Source organism: Ochotona curzoniae, unplaced genomic scaffold, assembly GCF_017591425.1.
Source record: "Ochotona curzoniae isolate NIBS_2020 unplaced genomic scaffold, NIBS_Ocur_1.0 contig_523, whole genome shotgun sequence".
In the NCBI taxonomy this organism is placed as follows: Eukaryota; Metazoa; Chordata; class Mammalia; order Lagomorpha; family Ochotonidae; genus Ochotona; species Ochotona curzoniae.
In genome coordinates, this window is record NW_024466459.1 from 1,511,674 (window position 1) to 1,536,670 (window position 24,997).

Genomic DNA, 24,997 nt, shown 5'->3' on the forward strand with positions numbered 1-24,997 from the left:
TACTGCATTACAGCACCAGCCAAAGGAAAACATTTTAAAATCTGAAACCGGGTGTTTGTTGCAGATACCCTGGAAACCTTTGGTGAATATGCAAGGAATGAATGATTTTACTCATAGAAGTGAATGGAAAGAGGACTAGGTAACAGGGATGAAAAAGACTTTTCTCTGTGTGTTTTAGATGTTAGTTAACCGTAAAAAGGAAGCATTGAGTTCACCCAATTTTCCCTAAACCTCAATCATCCCCACCATGATCTACCATGTAATCATTATGATAGAATAAAATTTATATTAAAATATTTACCTAGTGATTTTTTTATTTTGGGGGAATTTGGAAATCTCAGTTTTACAGAGAGCAAGAGAGATAGAAAGATCTTGAATCCACTGGTCACTCCCTGAGTGGCCACAATGGCCAGAGCTGAGCCAATCCAAAGCCAGAGTCCAGGAGCCTCTTCTGTGTCTCCCATGCAGGTGCAGGGTCCCAATGTTTTGGGCCATTCTCTACCTGTTTTCCCAGGACTAAAGCAGAGAGCTGGATGGGAAGTGAAGCAGGTGGGACATGTACTGGCACCCATACAGCATCCTGGTAGTATGCAAGGCGAGATCTTGGCTACTGTGCCAGGTCCAAATAAATTTTTTTTTAATTTAATTTTACTTCTTTGTATTATTATAATTTCATGATACAGTTGCATTGGCCCTGGGACTTCCTTTATCCCCTTCTAAATTCCCTCCCCTCTCACTGAGCTCCATAATATCTTTACTATAGCACAGTTCTTTATATACAGTCATATGTCCATCATTGTAGGAATGGACAATGGCAGAGATTCCAGCATCCTATTGTCAAGACATAGTAAACAGTTTCATTGGGAGTCCATCTTTGTCTGGAAGTAGAGATACATACTGCATTGTCTCTTTACATCTGGGTAGGATATCTCCATTACACAGTTACTATACATCCCCTTACATGAAAAGCCACAAAAGAAAACCAACAACAGGAAGAAAAAAAAAAAGAAATCAACAACACCATGAAGTTAAATAACATGCTACTGAATCACTAATGTGTCACTGAATGATCTGTGAGTCATTGAATAATTTAATCAGAAGAAAGTGTTTTAAAGAGCTGAAATTAACAAAAAATATCAAAATCCATGATATATAGTTTTTGCTGATCTTTTTTGGTGAAATGTGTCTCCTGTAGGCAACAATAGATGGGTTTTGTTTTTTAATCCAGTCTACTAATCTATATTGTTTGACTGATGAGTTTAAGCCATTTACATTCCCGGTTAACATGAATGGGTGGCAATTTGGTTCTGTCATTTTAGCAATGGGTTGTTCATTGATTTAGTCTTCTGTTATTTTAATGTGATTTTCTTCACATTTACCTTTGGTTTTGGTAGGCTCTATTCCTCTGTCAAGAGAACATCTTTAAGTATCATTTGTAGGGCAGGTTTGGAAGAGGCATGTTCTTTTAACTTTTCTTTAATGTGGGAGAATTTTATTTCATTTTTTAAGACAAAGGTAAGTTTTGCTGGGTATGTTATCCTAGGCCGACATTTTTTTGCTTTTAGAATCTGGAATATGTCGTCCATTCTCTTCTGCTACCCTCATAGTAGTTCTATGGAAGATTAACATGCAATTTTACAGCTCAGGTGCTGGAACCAGTTTTTGCAATGTAGTGGATAAAGTTGTCAGTTGTGATGCAGGCATCCCATATGGATGCAAGTTCATGTCCCAGCTCCATGCTAATGGCCTGGGAAAAGAAGAAAAAGATGGCCCAAGTGATTGTGCCCCTGGTACCCATCAGGGTGTCCTAGATGGAGCTTTAGGTTTTGGCCAGACCCAGCCTTGAGCACTGTGGCCATCTGGGGAGTGAGTTAGTGGATGCAAGATCTCTGTCTTTCTGTACCTCTATCAAAATAAATAAACCTCTAAAAAAAAAAAAAAGAAAAGAAAAAAAATGAGCTTAAGTGCTGGAGTTATCCCTTTTCCTGCCTGCTCTAAGCTTTTAGCAAAATGAGGAAGGTGGTCTCCCTGCCCCAGCTCAATCTGTGGGCCATCATATACCCAAGACTAAGTTCACCTTATTTCTCTCCTGCAGGAAACACCCAGGAGCCCTCTGGAACCCACATGGCACAGCCTTCATTACCTGGAGCAGACTTCGGGTCTGACCTAGGTCTGCTCCACTCCCACGGCCACACAGGGGAACCCAGGGGCTGGTCTCACATCCTGTCCATTGCTGCACCTGTGCCCTCGCCCCAGCCACACCCCCAGCCTGGACTGCCTTCTCCCTCCAATGCTGCTTGGCTCTGGGGCCACCTTCCTTGAAACTCCATCTGGCAAGGACAGGGTCTTCTCCTTTCTATGAGCCCTTTTTTATAGGATTCAGCCTGCAGACTGCCTGGCATTTCTGTGCTCTCTCTATAGCTGTTCCCTTCCCCTTGGCCCAGGTCTGTGGCCGGGAACACAGCGGTTGGCTTCCTTCATCCTTCATCTGGCCTGAGGGTGGAGGCAGAGACACACTTCTCTGCTCCACTCACCGGGCCTGTGAGCACAGTGTGGGGACCCCTGCTTGCAAGGCCCTGTGGGGACAGCTCCAGCAGGCTCCCACTGCACCCACAGTCCTTACCCTGCAGCCAGGGGTACCTGCTAAGGAGGATGAAATGTCTCTCTGGCTCTGACTATAGGACAGCAGGGCTTCGGACTGAACCTAGGGCGAGACTCAGAGAGGGCAGGTGCTAATCCCAGCTTCCTGTTGGGATTTTCCTTGCCTGTGGCTCAGGGCCTACTTTAGGATGGCCACAGCTGCTGAAACAGATCTCCCTGCTCACCTGTTCTCAAGCAATGCTGAGCCTGCCAGCTTCTGATCAGAAGAAAGTGGTTTCGGGAACTTTCCAGTCTGAGAGATGGGACAGGGGATGCAGGTGCTGATTTCCCCACACAGCTCCCCTGCCTCTGGGGAGTAGTCACCCTCTTTGGTCAGAAACCAGGGGGTTCAGGACCGCAAGGGGGTACACAGGGAGCCTCACACTCCTGTGTGGACTGAGCTGGTACTTCCTGCCTCGGTCTCCCCAGAAACCTGGCTGTCCAATGTGGCCCTTAGCCTAGTCCCAGCCTGCTCCTTGCCTGCCCTATCACATTCTCCTCTTGCAGTGAATACCTTGATATCGGTTAGGCTCCGCAACCAGGAAACGAAGCCTCACCAGGAGAGCGGTCATTCATTCAACAAACGCGGGCCCCAAATGGGACAAACAGGGGCCCGAGGGTCGCGGAGGCTGCGGTGGGGTGATGCCTGTCCAGGGGCCGGGTCCTGGGACTAGGAGCGATTAGGGCGTGGCGCTACGAGGGGACAAGCCCAGACAGCGGGGCGTGGCGGGCACTGCGCGTGCGTGGCAGGAGCCTTAGGCGTCCCTGGCGTCGCCAAGGTAACTCAGCTGCAGGCCATGGACTCCGGGGCAGGTGGGAGCTGGGGTTGCCCCACTCCACCAAGTGCAGCTCAGACGGTGAGGGCTGCGCTGTGCTGCAGGCAGCTGGGGGCAGCCTCTGCAAGGGCTACTTCTTGTGGGAGGGGTGGGGTGAAGGAGAGACCCAACACAGAGGAGTTGAGGAGGTTGGAGAGGCTGTGGGGAGGGAAGAGGAGGACAGCGACCAGGTGGTGGCGTTGAGGGGCACGTTTCCCGGATTGGGAGGTTTGGTGTGGCCCCTCCTTTCTCCTCTGCTGAGTCCACACCTTCGGCCCCCAGCCCTGGGTAATCCTGCAGTCCCCTCATTGGGCCGCCCTGCCACCACCGCCGCCGCTGGGCCACGTTAAGGAAGGTGAGTGCGGCCTAACTGCAGCCATGTATTCGCTCGTGGTCCAGGCCCCAGGGCTGGGAGTGGGGAGAAGCCCCCAGGTCGCCCATGGTAGAGGGAAGGAAGCCAGAAGCCACATTTTGCTGACCCCGGCCCAGGCCTGCTGGAACTGCTGCTGCTGCAGAACGCGCAGGTGCACCAGTTGCTGCTCTGCCACCTGGCAGAGGGCTCCCTGGATCCCTTGTTCCCTGTGCCTGACCTGCAGGTGAGTGGGGGTGAAGACACCTGGGGCCCCAGGGTGGGGATCCATCTGGGGTCACCCCTGGAGGAAAAGGATGGGTCAGGAAGCAGGCTCACAGCTGTCTGGCTGGGTCTGTTGTGTACCAGGCCTGGTGACAGCCTCCATGGGGCCTACCAAAGGGGTCATGCCCCCAGTCCAGACAAGCCCCAGGACTGGTTTGCAAGAAGGCTTCCCTGCAGGGCATTCCTTGCTGGACTTGAGGCCCTGAGAGGACAGATACCATGGGACCCTGGTGCTCTTAGGGAGAGGGGTGATGAGGGGCAGTGATGGATAAAGAAAGGCTCATGGACTGATTGACAAGAGCTGCACAGAATAAGAGGACACAGATGGGGTGGGATGAGGTCAGGCGGTTTACAGAGGGAACAAGTGGCCCCTAACAGCCAGGTAGGATCTGACCCTTAGAGGAGCCTAGGGTGTCCACCAAAGGCCAAGGGGCAGAAATGGGGTGGAGGGAAGGGTTTGGGAAAGCACCAAGACTAGGTCCTGTTCTGCTTCTCTAGGTGTCCTAAGAGGTGGGGAGAAAGGAGGCCTGGGAGAGAGAAGAGACACTGCCAGGGCCCCACCACCTCAGGAACCCTGGGGATACACAGCCCACCTTATTATTGGGCCAGTGTGGGACAGGGGCATCTGAGTGGACTCACACCCTAGTTCTGCATCCCATGTGAAATCTTCCAGGCTCTGCTGGCCATTAAGCAGCTGGCTGACCTTAGCCAACTTGTCCATCTCTGACCCTGGCTCCCATGTACACAAGAGGGAATATACCATGCAGACAGAACTCGTGCACTCAGGGATAGCCCTTGTGTTCATGCTCACCCAGAGAAGGCAGATTAGGGGAGCAGAACAGCGCAGGGGGAGGAGCCTGATTCCCAGCGCTGTTGGCACACTCCAGGCCGGCCTGGTGGGTCAACACGAGGAACTGGAAGAAGAGATGGGCATCCAGGACGAGAGGCCTCTGGTGTTCCACCACCACTATCTGCCCTGCCTGCCGTCCGCCCTGGGCCCTCTGCTAGCCTGGCCTGCCACCCTCCTTCCCCCTCCACCATGCCGGCCCCACCTGCAGGAAACACCCAGGATTCAGCACTGTCCTCCAGCCTCCAGGAAGAGGGACAAGTAAGTGGGCCTGGGGGGCCTGGGTGCTGGGCACTGCCAGGTCCCTCCTTTAAGGCTGGAGGGGGAACACTAGAGGTCACTGCTGGGCCTTTAATGGGCTCTTTCTTCTTTCTTCTCTCAGGAAACCTGTGCCCCCGCCACCTCCCCCCAGTGCCACAGGGACTGTGGGTGCAGATGTACCCCCAGCTTCAGGTCTGGAGCTGGGTGGGTGGGCAAAGGGGCAGGGTGTTCAGGTATATTGGGCTGGGAGGGCTGTGTGTCCCACGGGTGTGTGGGGCATAGGGTGGGGTTCCTACCATCACTGCCACGGGCTCTGGGCCTGCCCTCTTCCTCCTTGGGATCCACTGAGGAGGCGAGAGGGAGTGAAGATGCGATGTTGTCTCCACAGACTACTACGACGCAGAGAGCCTACCCTGAGGGGTGACCCTCGCCCAGGGCCTCGCCAGTGCCTTTGTCCTCGACCTGCTGTCTCATGTCCTGTCTACCAGCTCTGTGCCCTCAGCTGGTGGCCCTTCCTACCCCTCTGCTTCCATGACTTGTCCCCAGCCCCCAATTCCCAGCCCCCAACGTCTGGCATCAGAGCTCCTAGAGTCCTGCGTAGGCCTGGCAGCTGAGGCTGCCCAGCTCTGCCCCACTGCTGCCTGCTTGAGCAGGGGAAGCCTGGGGACCAGAGCCCCAGACCCCTCAGCCTGGGATGGCATGAGCTGGAGTTGATGTCTCATTAGATGCAAGGCTTGTTCATGTCATCCCGTGTCTGAAGGGGAAAAGGGTGGAACATGATAGTCATCGCTTTCTGACTCATCTGCCAAACTTTCCAAGGCCAAGTTAACCAGGTGGCTGTCATGCCAGTCCTGCTCCCTGAGTCCCTGGCTTCTTTCCATACATCTTCCTGGGAGGTGGGGTGTAGGGTTGGCTGTTGGCAGATGCCAGCACAGACCTGGTGCAGAGATGGTGGCAGGTCGCCAGCTGAGGGAACAAACAGGTCTTCTGCTGTCTCTCTGGTCACATACATTGATAGAAACACATCAAGTATTCAGCCAAAGGCATCCTCATGCCCAATGCCACCTCCAGCACAAGGCAGTACCCTATCTCGGGACCCTTTCTTTTTATAACCGTTCCCAGGCCACAGAACCCTGGCCTGGTCTGACCATGCCAGCGTGAGACCAGGAGGAGAATGTCTCAGTGATGCATTGCTTCCCCCTCCAGACCTACCTGTCCTTGTAGGAGGCAGCAAAGGGTGCTACTCGTGCTCCCTTTCCTGGCTGGTACCATCTTGACACCATGCCCCCTCCTGGCACAGCAACCCAGAGCTGGGGGCATGCAGCAGTTGTCTCTGCTGCCATGGGGAGCCCACCTCCCACAGCCCTTGTTCTCCTGGGGATTTGACTGCCTCCCAGACCTTCACTTCCAGGATGCAGGCATGTCCCCAGGCCGCAGGGCAGCTCCTGTGGCCCCCAGTGTCTGAGGCAGAGAGCCTGCTGGTAGGATTTTCAGTGCCCAGCCAACAGGTTCTGAGCGCAGCTCTAGGCCTGTGCCATAGAATCACAGCTTGGGGAGACCTTGGTGTGGTGTGCCTGCCTGCTGCCTTACTGGTCAAATGACCTCTGCGGGTTTCCTCCTCTGCTACATATCTTGGTCCAGAACGCAACTGTCTGTACACAATTGTACAGCATATGCCCTGGACACTTTTTTTGTAGCCACTCTCTCACCACCTGACCTGCTTCCTGAAATTCAGCCCACACCAACATTTAAGTGCCTTCTATGAGGTTCCCAAGTGCCCTTCCCAAGATGGCTACCAAGGAGAATATTCCAGGCCCTGGGCACTGCTGTGGACAACAGGACCCTGGCCTTCCCCCACATGTGCCTGCTACACAGGCCTCACCAGCCAGACCCCAGCACTTCGGGAGGGGGGCGTGGAGGGCGGGGACCTGCTGGCCCGTGCCCTCCTCCCCCATCTTTAAGATGATGAAACAAGCTCCCAAATCTAAAACTATATTATTGGTGAGTGGTGTCATGTTCGCTGACCACCTAAGAAAGATAGGGCTTGGTCAACTGTTGGAAAGTGACCTTTATTGGAGGGAAGAAAAGTCCCTTTGGGTGCCTTTCCTCCACGCAACGGAGAAGCAGAAGAAAAGCAAGAGGCCCGCGCATGAAAAGGTGCGCAAAGACACGTGCCGGAGGCTTTTATACTCCTGATGCAGAAGCGGGAGCAGTGCTCCAGACCTAATTAGGCAAAGAAGTGCCGGCTGAGTTTGCCATTGGTCTGCCAGGGCTCCGCTGCCCTGTTGAGGCGCCGGATCCACACCGCCTCTTCCGGGTCTGGCCAGAGGTCAGAGTGACACCCTCTCTGCTCACCTCCGTGACCGCGGGAATCATCAGTTGGCTCAGTATAAGATGCCACGATCAATCAGCAGAATTATAAAACTGTACAGGAGGTACAAAAATAGGCCTTTTACCTTAGATAATGACTTTCACATCATCATGCTTTAAAAATACACATAGAAGTTGTACAATCTGGCAGTGTATAAAATATAAAGCTAAAAAGAGGATTTTAGGTTCCACAAAAAAATGATTGTACCGCACAACATATACCAATTAAACAATTAACCAAAGAACACAGATTGGCAGAGACTTTTTAAAATCACCTAAAAATTAACATTGTACCCCGACCAAGTTATTTACCCTTTAAATGACAAGACGGCTTACTGTAAGGTTTCCCTCTTGGGGAAGGATACAGTTTAACTTTTCCAGTTTTAAAATGGTCAAGGGTGTTCTCCAAAAATGAATCTGATGTGCTTTGAGCAAGTGCAACTCTAACTTGATACACTTCAGAGTAAAAATTAAATACATATAAATAGGTTCAATAAATAGAGGTCATTGCCAAAAAACACAACACCAGGCGTGCAGCTGCCGATGTTGTGGTGGTGACAGTAATGCTTAGGTACGTGGAGACGCCCCCATCACAGCTTTCGACTACTGGAAAGGAATACTATGTTCCCCCAAACACAACTCAGAGAGGCAAGGGGGTGGTGCTTGGGCCAGCAGTGTCGGTTAAGGCTGCTCCAGGGGAAGGCTCGTGCAGATGGCCCTTCGTACTTGCCTCCTGAATACGGAAAGGGTTTATTGTCAATCACAAAAATCACAGCCAGAACTACTCACAGGAAATCACTGTCTCACACAGAAAACAGACTCTAGCAAGAGTGCAAATATTTTGGTTTGAAAGAGAATGGCCCAGCCCTGGACTGTGGACTCCAGCTCCGCTGTGGGGGACACCTGCTAACTTTCTGGGAAGCCGGGGCCGGGCCACTGCCCACTGAGACGGCTAGCTAGGGTGCAAAGAGCTGTGCAAGGACAGGTGGAAGGCTGCGAGACATACAGAAAAGCAACGTTAAGAAACTCCAAGAGTGAGGCAGAAAGCCAAGTGAGGAGTCGGAGGCTCTTCCCGTGGGCACTGTGCTCCCAGCATGGAAGGCTGTGAAGACCATGTCCGCCCACCCTCTGAAGGGACCCCACGGCTGGCAACCAACAAACAGGGGAAGACACTGAGCAATGAGCAGGCCGATGAGGGTGCAAGGGACAGAGCGTGGGACAGTCCCAGAAAAACCAGACTCAGACAAAGTTCAAGTTCTGAACAGATGGCTGCCCCAGAAAGCCCCACAACATGAAGGTGTAGTATCTTTGAAAGGGCTTCAGCAGCTGTTAACCTCTGGTATCACTGCAAGACAATGGCCAACGATAACCAGTCACATTCACCCAAAACCTCCCCAGGGGATCAAGGCACCTTCCTTCTTGAGTAGGTGGGAAGACAATCCTGTTCTGAATTCACCTGCAGATCCTGTAGTTTGCTGGAGGAGGCAGGACTCACACCTCCCCACTCATCTCAGGGTTCCCCAACATGCAAAAGCGCTTGTGCCTAACAACCTGGGGAGCTCTTCCCCAATACAAAGACCAAAGCACTAGTGAGGAAGTCCTGGTGCATGGGCCATAGACGGGGATGACAGGACACGGACAAGGCCTGAGTGAGTTCTAGGGTCCTCTGGGTCCCTAGCAGATGTGATTAAGTTCTGTTTTAGGGTTAACAGCTTTCCAGAATTAGAGAAGCGCCTTCAACTGGGCTCCAGGTCAAACAACTCTGCTGCAGCGCAGTGTAGAATGCTGCCAAGCCCACTGGCTGAGTGGGACAGGAAACAGGGACACCTGCGACCAGAACCGTGCCCCACTGAGGATTCTCAGGGAGTTTTCATGACAAGTGTCCAGCAAGACCCTGTCAGCCCCATCACCTGGGTGGGCTGGTGAGTGCCTGGGTTCCTAAGGGTGATGGACAGAGCCTAGCCTGATGGCAGCCTAGGGCTGGGGCAGGAGTGCAAACCCCAAATGCCTGCTGTCCCTCTACTAGACTTTCTCCCAGCAAATGCCTGCTGTCCCTCCACCAGGCTTTCTCTGTAGTGTTTGGTAGCTTCACACAGCAGCACTCCAATCCTTCAAGCCAAGCAGTCTGGGGAGCCAGGGGTTAGGAGCTGAAATGGTAAGCAGAAAAGGCAATGCCAAGAGTTGTCTCAGGACACGAGGCCAGGACCTGGAAACTCTTCACAGTCCCCAGAGGGCAAACAGCTCTGAGAACAGGGGCAGTGGTAGTCTCTGAGACAGTTCGAGTCAAGCATGCATGACCCCTCTCAGGCTGTCACCACCAGGGCCCTGCTTTGTCCTGCCCTGCCCAAGGCGAGTCATAGCTCTTAGGCACTGAGGCAGAAGGTGTGGTCTGGTGTGCAGCTAGGAAACAGACCCGCAGCAGCAGGCACCAAGGAGGCAGAGCACAGGGCGGGGGCTCCCCAGTCCCCAGGGAGGCTGGAGGTGGAGGCTCAGGACCACCAGAGCCCTCAGGAGAAGGGGCCGAATTCCACAAGGCAGAGTACAGCCCTGATACAGGCACACAGGCAGAAAGGCTCTCATGCAAGGAAGAAACAGTGCTCTTGCCACGGGCAGCTGCAGCTGGACCACAGCCAAGCACCTGCTGGCTCGGCCTCTGGGCTCTGGGACTGATGGGCAACGACCCACTCACCCGCTCAAGGAAGGACATCAGGACCGTTGCCTCACCCAGAAACCAGATTGCAACTTCACTAAGTCTCTTGGGAGAGAAGTGAGGAGCTTTTGACTGAAGCAGATGTTGAAAACTGCATTAATTTTAGGAAAATCCCTACCTGGTACTGGCACAGTTCTGAGCCTACCACTTTGACAAGGACACACTTGACAGTATGGCTAGAATGCCTGTCTCCAGCCAGCATAGCAGCGTGTTCAGGAAGTGCACAACCCCTCTGGATGGCATGGTGATTTTTGGTACCACACAAAGCTGAGGATGTATTTGATCTGGCTTTTTTGTTTTTCCTGAGCAAGCTTCAATTTTAGCTTACTTAAGCCAGTGTAGCAGTCTACAGTCTGATCAAGGCAGTTATTAAAATTAGCCAACAGGAGCAGGAAAACTGTCCCCTGTAGCCTGGTGACCCCACCTGGGCTCCCCATCACTGGACCCAGACACACCAAGTGCCTCCTGCCCTGTGGGTCTCAGGACAGGGGTCCTCACCACCCACCTGCTGCACCCAGGCTCTTTCCACAGGTAGGGGGGCCCTCAGTGCCCACCTGCCTCCCCCAGATTCTTTCCACAAGCTGGGGGCTCCCACCCCACTGCTTCCCACAGGGCTAAGGCCTGGGTGAGTCTCTGCGACCCTCTCTAAAGACCAGGACTCTTCACCTCTTGCCCCAGGTGCTCCTGGGTGTCCCTGCTGACCCAGAACACACTCCACTCCGGCCACAAGGCGGGTCACTACTGTCTCCTGCACATGGCAATGCCCTGCTTCCCAGGGGCCCTCGGGGCCAGCACCCCAACACCACGCTCACCGCCCACGCTCCAGCTCCCTGAGAACACCCTGGCTACCACCTTCACTGGGTGAGACTCCACCTGCCCGGGACAGCACCCTCTGAGTATCTGCCTCGCCTTCACCCCTTCCTTCTCCAGCCCTGCTGCTGGCAGGGGCTCCATTTCCTGCAGCTCACCCTGGCAGGTACCAGCTTGCAGGCAAACCTAAGTCTCCTTCCTTGCCCTTCTGGAAAGGTCTAGACTGCTATCAAACAGGAATTTTAAAAGAAAGTTGAAGTGAGTCTATCCAGTAGAAGGTTGGTGGGTGCTCCTTCAGCGGCCTCCAGCACAGGCCTCCTGTTACACATCCCCTGCAGCGAAGCTTCTGGGGCTGACAGCACGAGTGGCCTACTCTCTGAGCGCTGGGGCCTATGGTCTTCTCTATGGCTGCAGAGTGGGCAGCTCAAGGCACTTGGTTTGGGAAGCCTGGTTCCCTTGGACTGTGGAGTCATGACTGCAGCCACCAAGCGAAGGGGGCGGCCTGACTCAGAGGGCGTCAGGCGTCATTGAAGGCCGGGGCTCCAGGGGCTCGTGGCAATAGTAAGGCTGGAAGAGTCTCTCCTGGCTGCACAGCTCCATGGCCCGGTAGGTGTGTGAGAGGAGGTGGGGGAAGCGAGACGTGAAGTAGCGCACGAAGTCATCAGGGAGGGAGCCCAGCGTCTCTCGCACCTCCACAGGGAGCTCCCGGTAGTGGTGCTTCTGCAGACGGGCAGACAGAGACATGGGGTTAGCAGGAGGAAGACATGGGGCCTGGGGAATCTGTGCCCAGCTTGGTGTATCCAACACTGCCCCTTTCCCAGGGAGAGGCCTTAGAGTAAATGAGGCCTGGTGTGGAGAGCAGGGAGGCAGAGAACATACATGGGATGGATGGGCCTCCCGTGATGGCCAGGATCTGGAGGCATTCCCCCAATCTCAAGGAAAAGCAATCACCCAGCCTAGTGCTCCTGGAGCCCCTTCTGTGCTGGAGGAAGGCCCAATTTTAAGATTTATTAATTTGAAAGACAGAGTAGTACAGTGAGAGGGAAAGACACAGAGGTCCTCCATTTGGTATTTCACTCCCCAAATAGCCGCAAGAGCCAAGGCTGGGCTAGGCTGAAGCCCAGAGCCACGAACTCCATCCAACCTCCCTTAACCACCCTTGTGATGACGTGCTCAGGCCAACTTCCACTGCTTTCCTGGGTGCATTAGCAAGCAACTGGGTCAGAAGTGGAACACTTGGGACTCAAACTGACATTCCAATATTGAATGCTGGCATCACAGGCTGTGACTTAACTCACTGAGTCACAGTGCCAGACCCTGGGGCAGGGGCTGGTTAAAGGCTGCTTCACAGTAGCACAGGCCAAGAGTCCCCAGGCCCCCAGGAGACAAGTGGGTCCCCATTAAGGTCCTAGAGAGCAGGCCCCATTTATGAAGGTACCAGCTACTCCTCATTAGAGGGGTGTACGAACAGTGGTTGAGCAGGTGAGCAGAGGGTCCTACAGTCAGCAGAGAGAAGCCATGAAGTCCTGACAGGTTGTTCCCAGGGCTGGGTCCTGTGCCTCAGTGTGCCTGGAGAAAGCCTATGTGACAGAGAGCCAGCCTCCAGTCTGGCAAGTGCAGGGAAGGCCACTCGGCACTGGGAGCTCACAGCATCAGCAAAGTGCAGGTGTCTGTGAGGGGACCTGGGTTCCCCTCCCCAGCACCCACAAACTCTTTACCTTATTTCTCATGGCTCGGAGAAGGTCTCTAATGGAGCCACCTTTATAGGTTCGGAATTTACGTAGATCTAGAAAAACATGAAGGATGTGATGGTGACACAAGTGACACAGTTTTCAGAGAACAACTCCTAGAGCCCTGGGGCATTAAGCAGTGGGACTTCAATGCAATGGGGACCCCATACTCTGCTGCGCTGAGGGGCCCAGGCTGGGGACTGAACCCCATCTTGTGGTCACAGCCATATGAGAAATGACCACCCATGGCATGACCGCTCACTACCCCAGGTAGGAATGGAAATGGGACACACACCAGTGTAAGCAAACCACAGAGGACATACCCCAAAATATGCCCAACCCCAGGAGTGGCGCTGGAGGCCACATTCATTTCCATGTTTATTTCTGAGAAATGGCCTCTGCCCTTGGAAAACCTCCAGGCCGTCAGCAAGGTCACCTGTCTGCAGAGGGACAGTGATGTTCTCCCGCCAGTCCAGCTTCACCACGGCTCGCCCGCCTTTCTCTAACTGCCGCACTATCGGACCGTCCAGCGATTCCTTTTCTATGCGGTCACTCACATCCTGTGAGGAAACAAGGCCAACAGATGAGAGCCAGAGGATGACAGACACAGAGAGTCACCAAATAGCCACGCCCGTGGGAGTCCTAATGTGTCTGAGGGTGCTCTCAGGCTGAAACTTGAGAGTCAGCCAGGCAGCAAACAGGCTACCGCGCCCTTGGACTTGTGTCCCGTGAGTAGCTGGGTCTGCTGCCTCCTGGGGACAGCTTTGCAGAGACCACTCCATGGCAGAGAGCCGTGTCACTGAGGCACACCTGTGCATACCTCACACACACATCACTGGAACACACTCTGCATTTGCATAGAACCGCCTGTACTGTCTGTGCTTTCCCAGAAAGGGGAAAAAGACTGACTTTCTCCTTGCCCCATGCCCATCTGCCCAATGAAGGAGGATATGCAGAGGTAGCCACTGCTCATCTGAACAGAAGAAAAGGCAGAGAGCGCCCTCATCTGGAGAAAGCAACCTGGTGCATGGAGCGCAGGAGGCGCCTGCTGGGACTCAGTCCTGCTCTGTGTCTGCTCCTAGAGAGGGTCAGGACCACCCTGAGGCCCACCCTCTCCCAGGTCCAGCCAGATATGCCTTCCGTTCAAGCAGCCTGAGACCCATCTTTTCCACCCTTGACATCAAGAAGGCTGCCTTCTTCAAGTGCCTTCAAGTGCCTTGTGTGGATGGCCAGAGAAAAGCCCTGGGTACACTGGGGCCCAGCTCTGAGCTGCCTGATGCCTATAGATTTGAAGATACCCGCTGGTTAAAGCCTAACTGTGATGAGCTGAAGGCTCCTTCACTTGAATTTTGTCATCAGAGATGGCCTAGATGTGACATATTTCATGGTAAGGCATATGGAACACAGGAACCAGCCCTGCTGGCACGCTACCTATTCCCCCATCCGCCATTAAAGACCTGTATCCAATACCCTCACCTCAACCTCACTGGTTGCTTAGTCACTTGCCCCAGACCAGAGAGCATCCCCTCGACACAGTGAAGGCAACAAGTGTCCCGCCCATTCTGGGGCTTTCACTACAGCCCAGGGCCGCCAGCCTCCAGGAGCCCAGTCACTTCTGCTCAGCCTCCAGTGTGGTGCTCACTTCTGAATGGCAGTGTTCACCCAGTTCTGCTCTGCCCATATCAGGGTGGACAAGCCCCGCCCCAGAGCCTGCTCTCCTAGCTGCCCCTGGGGGCAGGACCTAAGTCACTGCTCAGAAGACAAACAACGGCAGCATGGCAAACCTGTCCAGCTGTCGAAAGAGATCACCATCATTGATATGGCTCAATTTTGCAGAATCTATTTTAAACCACATGAGATCTGAGCAAAGATTAAGTAAAAGATGACAGGAAAAAAATCCAATGTAAATGTTAAAATTCATGGCACCTGGATGAAAAATCATATGGTGCCTGAAGCTTGCTTCAGAATCATCTGGAAAGGGGAGCATGGGAAGGCTGAGGTAATGCTGAATCCGGGGACGGGTGAAGGAGAGTTTACTATGCATTGGCTCTACTTGTGGGTATAGCTGAACATTCAGTAAAAAAGTTTAAAACGCATAATACAGGGTCTGGTGCTATGCCTCAACTGGATAATCCTCCCTCTGCAGGCGCCGCCATCCCGCATGGGTGCCAGTTCATGTCCTGGCTGCTCTTCTTCCCATCCATCTCCCTACTGGTGGCCTGGGAAAGCAGTGGGGATGGCCCAAGAAGGCCTTGGGACCCTGCACCCATGTGGGAGACCCAGAGGAGATTTCTAGTTCCTGGCTTTGGATCGGTGCAACACCGGCCGTTGCGGTCACTTGGGGAGGGAATCATCAGATGGAAGATCTTCCTCTCTGTCTCTCCTCCTCTCTGTATATCTCTGACTTTGCAATAAATATAAATCAACCTTCTTAAAAAATAAATCTTTAGAAAAAAGATACAACAGAATAGCTAGGCATTAAAATTGTGGAACTTTAACATAAAACAAAGAGCTGGGGAGGAGAGCAGGAAACAAAGCTGAACATTTAATTTGATTCCAACTAACATTTTTTCCTGCCTAAAAACAATATTGTCAAATGCCACGCACAGCTGGCTCTCAGGCACAGGATTGGTTTCTACAAGTTCAGCATCTGGCACACATTCAGTGGATAAGCTGGACCCAGGAGACAGGTGGCCTGACCTGAAAGAACTGCAGCTGCTTCTCCAGGCTCCAGAAGAATGGGTGTTTCAGCACGTGCTTTGCAGAGGGCCGTTTCTGAGGGTCCATCGCAATCATCTTCTCTATCAGTTCCCGGGCAATGACATCTTCTGCAAAGCAGGAAGATAAACAAGCAAGTCATCACTACCAGCCCAAGGCCACGGGGAATTACTCAAGATCTACAGCCCCGTGAATCAGCTCTTCTCTCAGGACTTGTTCCTAAGCAACGCACACCCAGCTTTGGCCTAATACGGAGTGTTCTCACCCGTGGTTTGCAGAAAGCACTGGCTGGAAAGACCCATTATCAGAGATTCCAGTAAATACGACTGTGCCCCTCCAGGCTGGAACTAGGAGCCTTAAAATGCCGCTGTGTCAGAGCAGGTGTTTGGCAAAACGCACAAGATGCCACCTGAAAAGCTGTACCCCGTATTGGAATGCCTGGGTTAAGTCACAGTTCCACTCCTGACTCTGCTGTCTGCCAGGGGGCACCATGGGAAGCAGAAGGTGATGGCTCAAGTGCTTGGGTTGCTGCCACTCATAAGGGAGACCCACTTGGAAATTCAGTTCCTGGCTTTGGCCCAGCTCTGACTGTTCAGGGCACTTAGGGGGTGAATCAAGAGATGGAAGATCTTTACCTTTGCTTTAAAATAAATATAATACTTTTTAATAATCGATGCTGTGACTAAATATGTGCAGACTGGACAGATATTCAAGATGAAAATAAAAAACAAACCCATTGCATAATCATGTATGATTAGCCCCATTTGTATAAAAATATACATACATGTCTAGATAAATGATGGGGATAATATACACCAAGTTATTAATTGGCAATTAATCATTCCTATAAAATGGAATATTAGCATTTATAGTAATTTGGTTTTTTTATCCACACACAAAAAAATAATAAATTAACCCATAAGTAAAATAATGGTTGCATTTTAGGTTTCTCTCAAAAGCAGCACTGAGCCATCATGGGTTTGGGCTCACAAGGCAGGAGCGAGGACAGAGCCCAGCTGTTCCCACCCCACAGCCTGTAGCGCTGTCCACATCATGAGGAACAGGCAAGCTGTCCCCACCAGGCCACTGGAGGAAGGGACCTCAGATAATTTAACCCTTAGACCTCCCAGTGTCACAGGTCCCGCAGGAAGGGAGTTGGTGGCCTGGAGGAACATTAGAGTCTTTCAATGTCCCACAGACACTCCAAGACAGCCCTCCCCAAGCTGTGCCTGAGCTGGCTGGCAGGTGGCAAGGCCGAGAGGATGCAGCAGGCTGTCTCAGTTGGCAAGGAGCCCCTCCCACCCTCCACCCTCCAGCTTGCTCACCGTGCTTCTCTGGGTGGAAGCAGTCGAGGTTATAGGCGCCCAGGAGGATGTTGGCTTGCCGCTGCAGGGACTTGCCAAAAGGGTGGCTGCCTTCAGAGATGACGTAGTAAAAGACGCAGCCCGCAGAGAAGATGTCCACCGTGTAGGTCTGAAAGGAAACAGAGCATGAGGGGTCTTCACATACAGTTTCCATCTCATGGTGCCACAGAGGCGGTGGGAGGTGGGCAGCCACTGCAGCTACTTCTGCTCCCAGAAGGCACCTGGGCCAATCAGCTACTGGAGGGGAAATACCCAGAACAGTGACAGGCACTGCAGGCACCACTGAGCTGTCACGGTCACAGTGCAGGATGGGGGCCCCAGAGGTCACCGCCTCGAGGGCTGTCTATGCCTGGTCAGAGGGAACAGTGACGCTTGGCTCCCCTGGGATGGCTGTGGAGACCACACGCATTCACATGTGAACACGGACGGTGACCGAAGACAGTCCTGGGCCCAGAGGACACACTCGCTGAGCCGCCAGACACTCTGAACCCAGTGACACCAAGTCAGCCCCGAAGGCACTCCACCTGCTGGCCTCCCTCCAGTACCACAGAGCCCAGAAGGGTATCTGCACACAGGAGGATGCACACCTATGTGTAACTAACTACAACTATTGTAGGTTCAAAATCAGCCCAATAGAAACTATGTGACAAGTTCCAGTGAGGTCATTTGTGACATTACTTGGCAACACTTTCACAAATCCACTGTCTCTGCAGGAGCTTCTTTTTAGAGAACTGTGTGGATGTCATTTCTAGCTCATGTTACTGGGATAGTAACACCAACCTGCTGAGCATGGCTTGGGTCCCCACTGCTGGGCTCCACCTCTGAGGTTCTCCACTAGGGTGTCATTTGAGTCCTGGCTGCTCCATTTCCTATCCAGCTCCCTACTATTGTGCCTGGGAAAGTAGCAGATGATAAGCCAAATACTTTTTTTAAAAAATTATTTTTACCAGAAAGGCACATTTACGGAGAAAAGTAAAGACAGGAAGGTCTTCCATCTGCTGGCTCACTTTCCAAATGGCTAAAATAACCAAAGCTGAATGGTGCAAAGCAGAAGCCAGGAGCTTCTTTGCGGTCTCCCTCATGGGTGCAGGGTCCCAAGGCCTTGAGCCATTCTCCACTGCATTCCCAGACCACAGGCAGGGACCTGGATGGGAAGTGGAGTAGCCAAGACACAAATTGGTGCCTATATGGGATGTCAACTCTTGTAGGTAAATTAGCCAACTGAGCCATCATGCCAGCACTAGCTCAAATACTTTTGTCCCTTCCATCCAAGGAGGTAATCCAGATGGAGCTCCAGGTGTCTGGCTTCAGCCCTGGCCACTGAGGCCATCGGAGGAGTGAACCAGCAAATGGAACATCACTCTATCTTGCTTGCTCTCTCTTAGCCCTGCCTTTCATATAAACAAATAAACATAAACGATTCTCCATCAGACGACATGAGGACATAGTAAGCAAGCCAGGGGCTTGTCACCTGCCATGCAGAAGGAAGAAGCACAGCCTTGACAAGATGCTGTGATGCAGCCTCACCAGGACCCTGCAGGCTGAGAAGTGCAAATGTCCCTTTCCCCTGACAAGGACACTCAGGACATGCTGTTGGGCACACTACCTCACACAGATAAGCCAGGACAAGACTCAGGTCTTCCCATTCCCAAGCCCTGGACTCCCCATTTGACCTTATCAAAGACAGATCAGGGCAGGAGAAGGTGGACCTAGTCACCACCCAGGCGTGCAGCAGCCTATGCTGCCTCAGGCCCCAGTGCTACCAACACTGAGGTGAGGAGGGACCTTTCCTGCCTGCCAGAGTCCCTGCTAGGTTCTTTTCCATGTCTATTTTTGCCATTCATTCTTTTAATGGAAGTATCCCCTTACTGCTAAACTACGGGTGTCACAAAGCTGAGGAGGGGCAATTCAACCGTAAGGGACAGGAGCCTAAAGAGTCACTTGGCAGGATTCTGTCAGGAATGCTGTTGTCTCAATCCAGAAGTCACAGAAGTGACACTTGAGCGTGCTTAAGGTACAAGAAAAAAAAATGAACAACTTCACCTGGACCCAAATCTTGAGAATCTTGACCTACAGCAAAAAGATTCCTACTACTTAACAAAGTACACTACTTGCACCAAGTTAAAAAATAACTTGTTGAGGGGCCCGGCGCGGTGGCGCAGTGGTTAAGGTCCTCGCCTTGCACGCCCGGGATCCCATATGGGCGCCGGTTCTATCCCGGCAGCCCCGCTTCCCTTCCAGCTCCCTGCCTGTGGCCTGGGAAAGTAGTCGAGGACGGCCCAAAGCTTTGGGACCCTGCATCTGCGTGGGAGACCCGGAAGAGTTTCCTGGCTTCGGACCAGCATAGCATCGGCCATTGCGCTCACTTGGGGAGTGAATCATCGGACGGAAGATCTTCCTCTCTGTCTCTCCTCTCTATATATCCGCCTTTCCAATAAAAAAATAATAAAAATAAATCTTTAAAAAAAAAATAAGTTGTTGAAGGCTTTGTCAACCAACTGGATAGCTGCTGTTCCCTGGGAAATTACAGCAGAAGGACTTGCCTGGGTGGTCACTGCAGAGCCTGACTTATCTAATTCCAGGTCAGGGGAAGCACCAGGTGAGGCTCTGACAACCTGCTGTGCAAGGTGCTCAGATGTGTGGGCCCTAGGTAAATGGTGCAAGGGGCCAACTTGAACAGGTATTTACAAGGCAAATTTAGAATAGTTTGAGTACCAAGAGGATACAACACACCCACAAGCACACAGAGGACTGTAATCGTCTCTTAACATTGTTTTATGAATCCTTGAGGGGCCAAGACTGAAGTGCAGTGGGTAAAACCACCACCTATAACACTGACATCCCATGTGGGTGCCACTTTGTTCCAGCTGCAATTCTTTCCACTTCCTGCTAACAGCCTAGCAAAAGCTACTGAAAGATGGCCCAAGTACCTGGGTCCCTGCCTCCCATGTGGAAGACTCAGATGGAAGTTTCTGGCTCCAGCATGGCCCAGCTTTGTGGCAGGGATCTGAGTTGTGAACCAGCAGATGGAAAAGCTCTCTGTCCCCTCAACCCCCTTTCTCTCTCTGTAACTCTTTCAAATAAGGAAAGAACCCTTGAGTCCAAAGGGACTACGGGGAGAACAAAGGAGTAAAAATAAAGCACTTTTTCACAGAAAATTTTCCATGAAGAAATACGAGAATTTCCACTGAACTGAATGCTTTGGGCACAGGGGGTCAACAGAGGCCAAGCCCTTAGGTGAATGGCTGTTGCTGAACAGGACAGTCACCCTGGCCCAAATATGAGCCTCATGGTATTCCCTACCAACTAAGGAGAAACCTTCAGAGCAGAGCGCAGTCACAATGGTGCAAACCACCACCACATGCCTCCCGATGCAATGACCTGTGTTCTGTTCTTGCCAAAAACACTTAGCTTACATCTAATTAAGCCTCCAGACCTAATAACTTAAAGTCACAGGAAACACTACACCCCGTGCATTCCTGGGCACAGGGACTGTGGATTGACCAGGGAAAGGGTCAAGGAGATGTGTGGGAGGGAAGACCACGGAGGGAGCACGTCGCGGGTGAGAAATGACTTCTGAGGGATTTCTATCAGCAAGGCTATTGTACTTGCTGACTGTGGAATACATGTGTCAGAACTGGGCCTCCTCAGCAGCTAAGATGGAGCAGTGGATGGCATAGCTAGATAAACATGGGGGATATGGCAGTCCACTAGGGGCCTGCAGAGGACATTTGGTACCACAGCAGAGGCTCCTGACTTCAGACCGCATGTAGCTCCAGTCACTGTGACCATTTGGGAAGTGAACTAGCAGATAGAAGGTCTCTCCTGTCTCTGTAAATTTGCCTTTCAAATAAAAATTAATAAATCTTTAAAAATTAATAATAACTGGAAAAGTGGGGGTGGAGAAGGAGTAGACAACTGCTTGTACTCCTTCCATTATAGTTTGGAAAATTCACATGGAAGCTTTCTGTTAAAGGAATGTCTCTCCAGGGACATGTGCCCTAACCCCTCAATCCCAAATTTGAACGTTTCCATTCCTAAAGACCTAATAGCACAGGCAGTTTCCACAAGGTCACGCCCACTACTCACGGGGTTCTCCTTGCAGTCTTCACTCAGCATCTCTGGGGCAATCCAGCCTTCTGTGCCAGGCACCCCAGAACGGCGGCTGAAGCTGTGCCTGCCCACGGCCAGCTTCTTGCAGAGGCCAAAGTCAGAGATCATGGCCTTAATCCTGCCATGTGCATTGGGCATGGAGAGGAGAATGTTGTGTGGCTTCAGGTCTCTGTGAACTAAGAGAAAGCTACAGGTGAGGCCTGAAGTACCAGGTAGCCCCCTGCGAAGGGAGTGTCATCAGACTGCTGGTACACCTGCTGCTGCTCTAAACCTGCTCACTTCCAACCTCAAATGCTGACACAGCTCAGTCAGAGGGCACCTAACCCCCACCCCAAGCCCTGAACATCAATAATGCAGCAAAGGATTCCAACAGGCACAGACACCAGAGCCAGTCGGCCACCCCGACCTAGGCGGCTGGCCAGGCAAGGGGAAGCATCTCACCAATGTTGAGGGAATGCAGGTGGGCCAGGCCCGAGGTGGTCTGCTGGAGCAAGGTGATGGGCTCCAGGCCAAGGTGGAAGAAGTCCTTCTGCTCCACGTACTGCAAGAGACACAATGGCAAGGTTACAACCCACAGCCCTCAGGACCTGACCCTCAGTCCATTTTCTTAGAACCCATTTTAAGAAAAAAATGGCAACAACAATCTCTGTCCAACAATCCCTTTGAAGTCATCAGTTGACTTAAATATTAACAAAACTCCAACTCACTGATTTATAATGAGAAAGACAGGCAAACAATCAGGTTGGCTGCCAATAAATCTATCACAGAACCCAAGTGAACTCTCAGTGGGTCTGGGAAGCCTGAGGCCATCACCCAGCATCTTCCAACCCGCCACCAGCCTTGCCCAGAGATGGGAACAACAGACCAGCTTCCCTGGAGGTGAATCTAGAAGACACAGGGCCAGCCGCCTGCCCAAGCATGCTGAGGGGACCACCCCATTAAACCAGAGTGATGACATGCTCCATGATTGGGCTGCATTCATGGGTATATATCTTTGTAAAATGAAGCACACTGTGTACTTCATGGTACTGTCACTTCAAAAGTTAATAACACATAAATCTAAAACCACAGCATGGTGGCGGGGGGAGGGAGGAAGCAGCAGCTGTGGCAGCTGGACCCACCTCCTGCAGGGTGGCTGCGCACAGCTCGATGGCAATGTACTGGAACTGCCGGTCCCTCTCCGTACAGAAGTAACGGATCACGTTGGGATGTTCGTCAGACTCCCGCAGCAGCTGTACCTCGCGGTCGGCAAAGCTGAAACACTCAGGTAGGATCCTCTTCACGGCCACATCGCGGTTGTCAAACATGCCCCTGTGGGACAAGGAGCGGGCCTCGTGTCCCTAAGGGTTGCTGTCATTTTGGCACTCCTTTTACTGTCACACTGAGGCCACCGTGTCAGCCTCACAGCCAATGCCTTGATCGACCACCAGGGCATCCTGTGGTCACCATTTTCTCTCAGCACGGGCACTTCTTGGAGGTGGGACTTGCAGGCCATGGTTGTGGCTTTGGCCCTCCTGTGCCTCTGGAGCCCACAGCCCGACAGGCCATACATATGGCATGTGGAGGGGGGTGGACCTAGCTATTCTGCTCACCGGTACACAATTGTGCCCTCAGCTCCATGGCCCAGGACGTCCTTGGGACAGAATGAAATCTTCCCGACAATCACCATGCTGGTTTCCTCATCTGTGACAAAAAAAATATTAATAATAATAAGGAGGAGGCATTTCAGATAGCACCAGAAGAACTTTGAGGCTAAAATGGCTGTTGGCTTGAAGTCTTCAGATAAGAGAAAGGATTGAAGCAGCTCTGTAGCCCAAATCCTGCAGACAAGATTCTGCAGCCCTTCCTTCCCTGTCCCCACACTGGTTCTGCCTTTACTTTATGCTACAAGTGTGTCTGAAACTTCCCTGAAGATAAGGATTCACTACAAAAGCTCATGTTGACATATAGTTAGTCCTCTGAAATGTGTGTAACAAGAGGCAATCCACCTAAAGGACAAGTGGCTGTGAGGTCAGTGCTAAGGCCTTCAACACACTGACCCCCTTGAAAAACAGCCTGCGCCAGCCCCAGTGAGGAAGGCAGGTCCACAGCTGCACTTCACACTTGGCCACTGGCTGTCCCCAGGAATCCTCTCAAGCTTGACAGGCAGCTCACCTCTGTGCAGCCATAATCCTCAGCCTTACGGAGAGGGCAGGAGGGAGGGCTAAGGAGACGCCCCATAGGCCCTCTGACAGGGTCATCACAGCACAGGGCATATGTCCCTCCCACAGAGACCCACGGGAGGACGCCAGGGCAGAACACAGTGAGCCCCTGGAAACGGCACTTAATGATCTCACAGAGACTCAGAGGCAGACAGACCATGGAGTTGCACAGCTCTCGAGTAGCATCCAAATGAGAAATGGAAAAGCTGCCAGTCTTACTGTCATCATCTGGCTCCAAAATGAAAAATAGAAAAGCCACCAGTCTTACTGTCATCATCTGGCTCCAGCGAGGGGCTGGCCCCGGCCCTGGAGGCAGAGCTGCCGGAGTGGAGAGAGTGGTTGGAGGCTCTGGGGGACGTGTTGGGGCTGCTGGTGCCCGAGCTCTCCGAATATCGGCTGGAGGTGTCCAGCAGCTCAGCATCCTGAGCTGCATCTCCAGGCGGCTGGAAGGGCAGCTGCTGCTGTTGCAGGAGTTGGATCTTTTCCAGCTCCTTCTGGAACTGCTGGTGCTGGAGCCGCCGCTGCTGATGCATACTCTGGAAAGAGAAGCCAACTTGCCATTCAAGTGGCAGCCATGTGTAGTTAGGGTTATCCATAATGTGGAAGTTTAAAGGAATCAATTTGTAGCCAATAATACACAGTGGAGTTTTTCAGCTCTCCCCAGAGCTCTTGCTTCCTTTGGAAGAAATTCTGGAGCACCTTTGGCTTGCATCCTTAGCTTCTGGGAACCTGTCTTCTTTCACGGACAGGGGGCAAGTAATAATGACCTCACACAGAACAGTGGACAAGTGAACACATTTGCCATTGGAAAGCACGAGAAAGTGTCTCTCATTCTCGTTCCTATATGGAACATGAGCTTTTTGAGCACTTGAATTTGGGAGGTGATAAAACACAGCCATGTGTGGTGTAACCTAATGAAGGAAGACTCCCTTGGACTATTTTATCTCACCCATGACCTACTCAACTCTGCGGTTTTTGCTCACTTGTATCCAACTGGGAAACCAAGGGAAGCATCACACTGCCTTTCCCTCGCAGGCTGGTCTAACAGGCAGCTCGTAAGGGAGGAAAGGATTTTCACCTGTCGTCCTTTTCTTAGAAAATACAATTACTATTCAAAATCAGCTGCAAGCAAGGTTTGTAAGTCAGTTTTTACAGCCTATTATTGGCAAAGTTCTAAGATTTAAGTACAAAGTGGTCTTTTTTGAGCAGCTGGTGTGTCTATAAAATGTTTAAGAAAACAAGCCAATACTGATATCCAAATACAAAAATTAACATGTTGGCTGTTTGTCTGGATTCGCTGACATGAGGTGAGGGGCAGAAGCAAGGGGCTGAGCTTTACCAGCGGGTAGGTGATGATGAAGGCCACCCAGCCGATCAGCAGGAAGGTGCTCAGGATGATGGTAGCCATGTCCTTGAGCATGGAGTCCACAGGGGCCTCGGCCTTGGCAGGAGCCCGAGCCAGCTTCTCCTCCACATCCTGAGACACGGTGCTGGGTGTGTTCTCTGAAGTCTGGTCAACCAAGTTGATGACCTAGAATGGGAGAGACACTCCATCACCGCCAAGTTTCTAGCAGGAAGAGATGAACTGAATAAGAGATACAATCACCGCTCACGAGGTCTAACCAGATTGTGACATGCTGGCTGTTGTTTAAGCTCACCGAAACGCCACAACCTGACAAGCACTGCCTCTTCCCAAGCAGCTGCTCTGAGAGGCAGTGTGTATCTGCTGCAATGTCACCACTGCTCTAAACAGATTTCACAGCAACTTCTCAGATTCTCAGAGT

General features: G+C 52.1%; 2 protein-coding genes across 3 annotated transcripts in view; one reads left to right on the forward strand and one right to left on the reverse strand.

The window, feature by feature from the left end:
• The first annotated feature begins 4,850 nt into the window (after positions 1-4,850).
• Positions 4,851-5,689, forward strand: PRR29 (proline rich 29). Its single transcript, XM_040989351.1, has 3 exons — positions 4,851-5,197; positions 5,319-5,389; positions 5,586-5,689. The coding sequence occupies exons 1-3, from the start codon at positions 4,851-4,853 to the stop codon at positions 5,612-5,614; spliced, it is 447 nt and encodes a 148-aa protein (XP_040845285.1). The 3' UTR covers positions 5,615-5,689.
• Positions 5,690-7,250: 1,561 nt separating this feature from the next.
• The window catches only part of ERN1 (endoplasmic reticulum to nucleus signaling 1), an 81,187-nt gene continuing 63,440 nt past the window's right edge, over positions 7,251-24,997 (reverse strand). The window contains exons 12-22 of one of the 2 annotated variants that reach the window (XM_040989507.1): positions 24,553-24,744; positions 23,482-23,749; positions 22,605-22,695; positions 22,134-22,323; positions 21,454-21,553; positions 20,989-21,188; positions 16,861-17,008; positions 15,518-15,645; positions 13,254-13,377; positions 12,806-12,873; positions 7,251-7,621 (exon numbers count right to left, since the gene is read on the reverse strand). In XM_040989507.1, the coding sequence (XP_040845441.1) occupies positions 7,601-7,621; positions 12,806-12,873; positions 13,254-13,377; positions 15,518-15,645; positions 16,861-17,008; positions 20,989-21,188; positions 21,454-21,553; positions 22,134-22,323; positions 22,605-22,695; positions 23,482-23,749; positions 24,553-24,744 (1,530 nt within the window). In that variant the 3' untranslated portion in view covers positions 7,251-7,600. Of the gene's footprint in view, positions 7,622-10,573; positions 11,808-12,805; positions 12,874-13,253; positions 13,378-15,517; positions 15,646-16,860; positions 17,009-20,988; positions 21,189-21,453; positions 21,554-22,133; positions 22,324-22,604; positions 22,696-23,481; positions 23,750-24,552; positions 24,745-24,997 lie in introns of those variants that run through there. The other variant, XM_040989506.1, reaches the window with a different exon arrangement.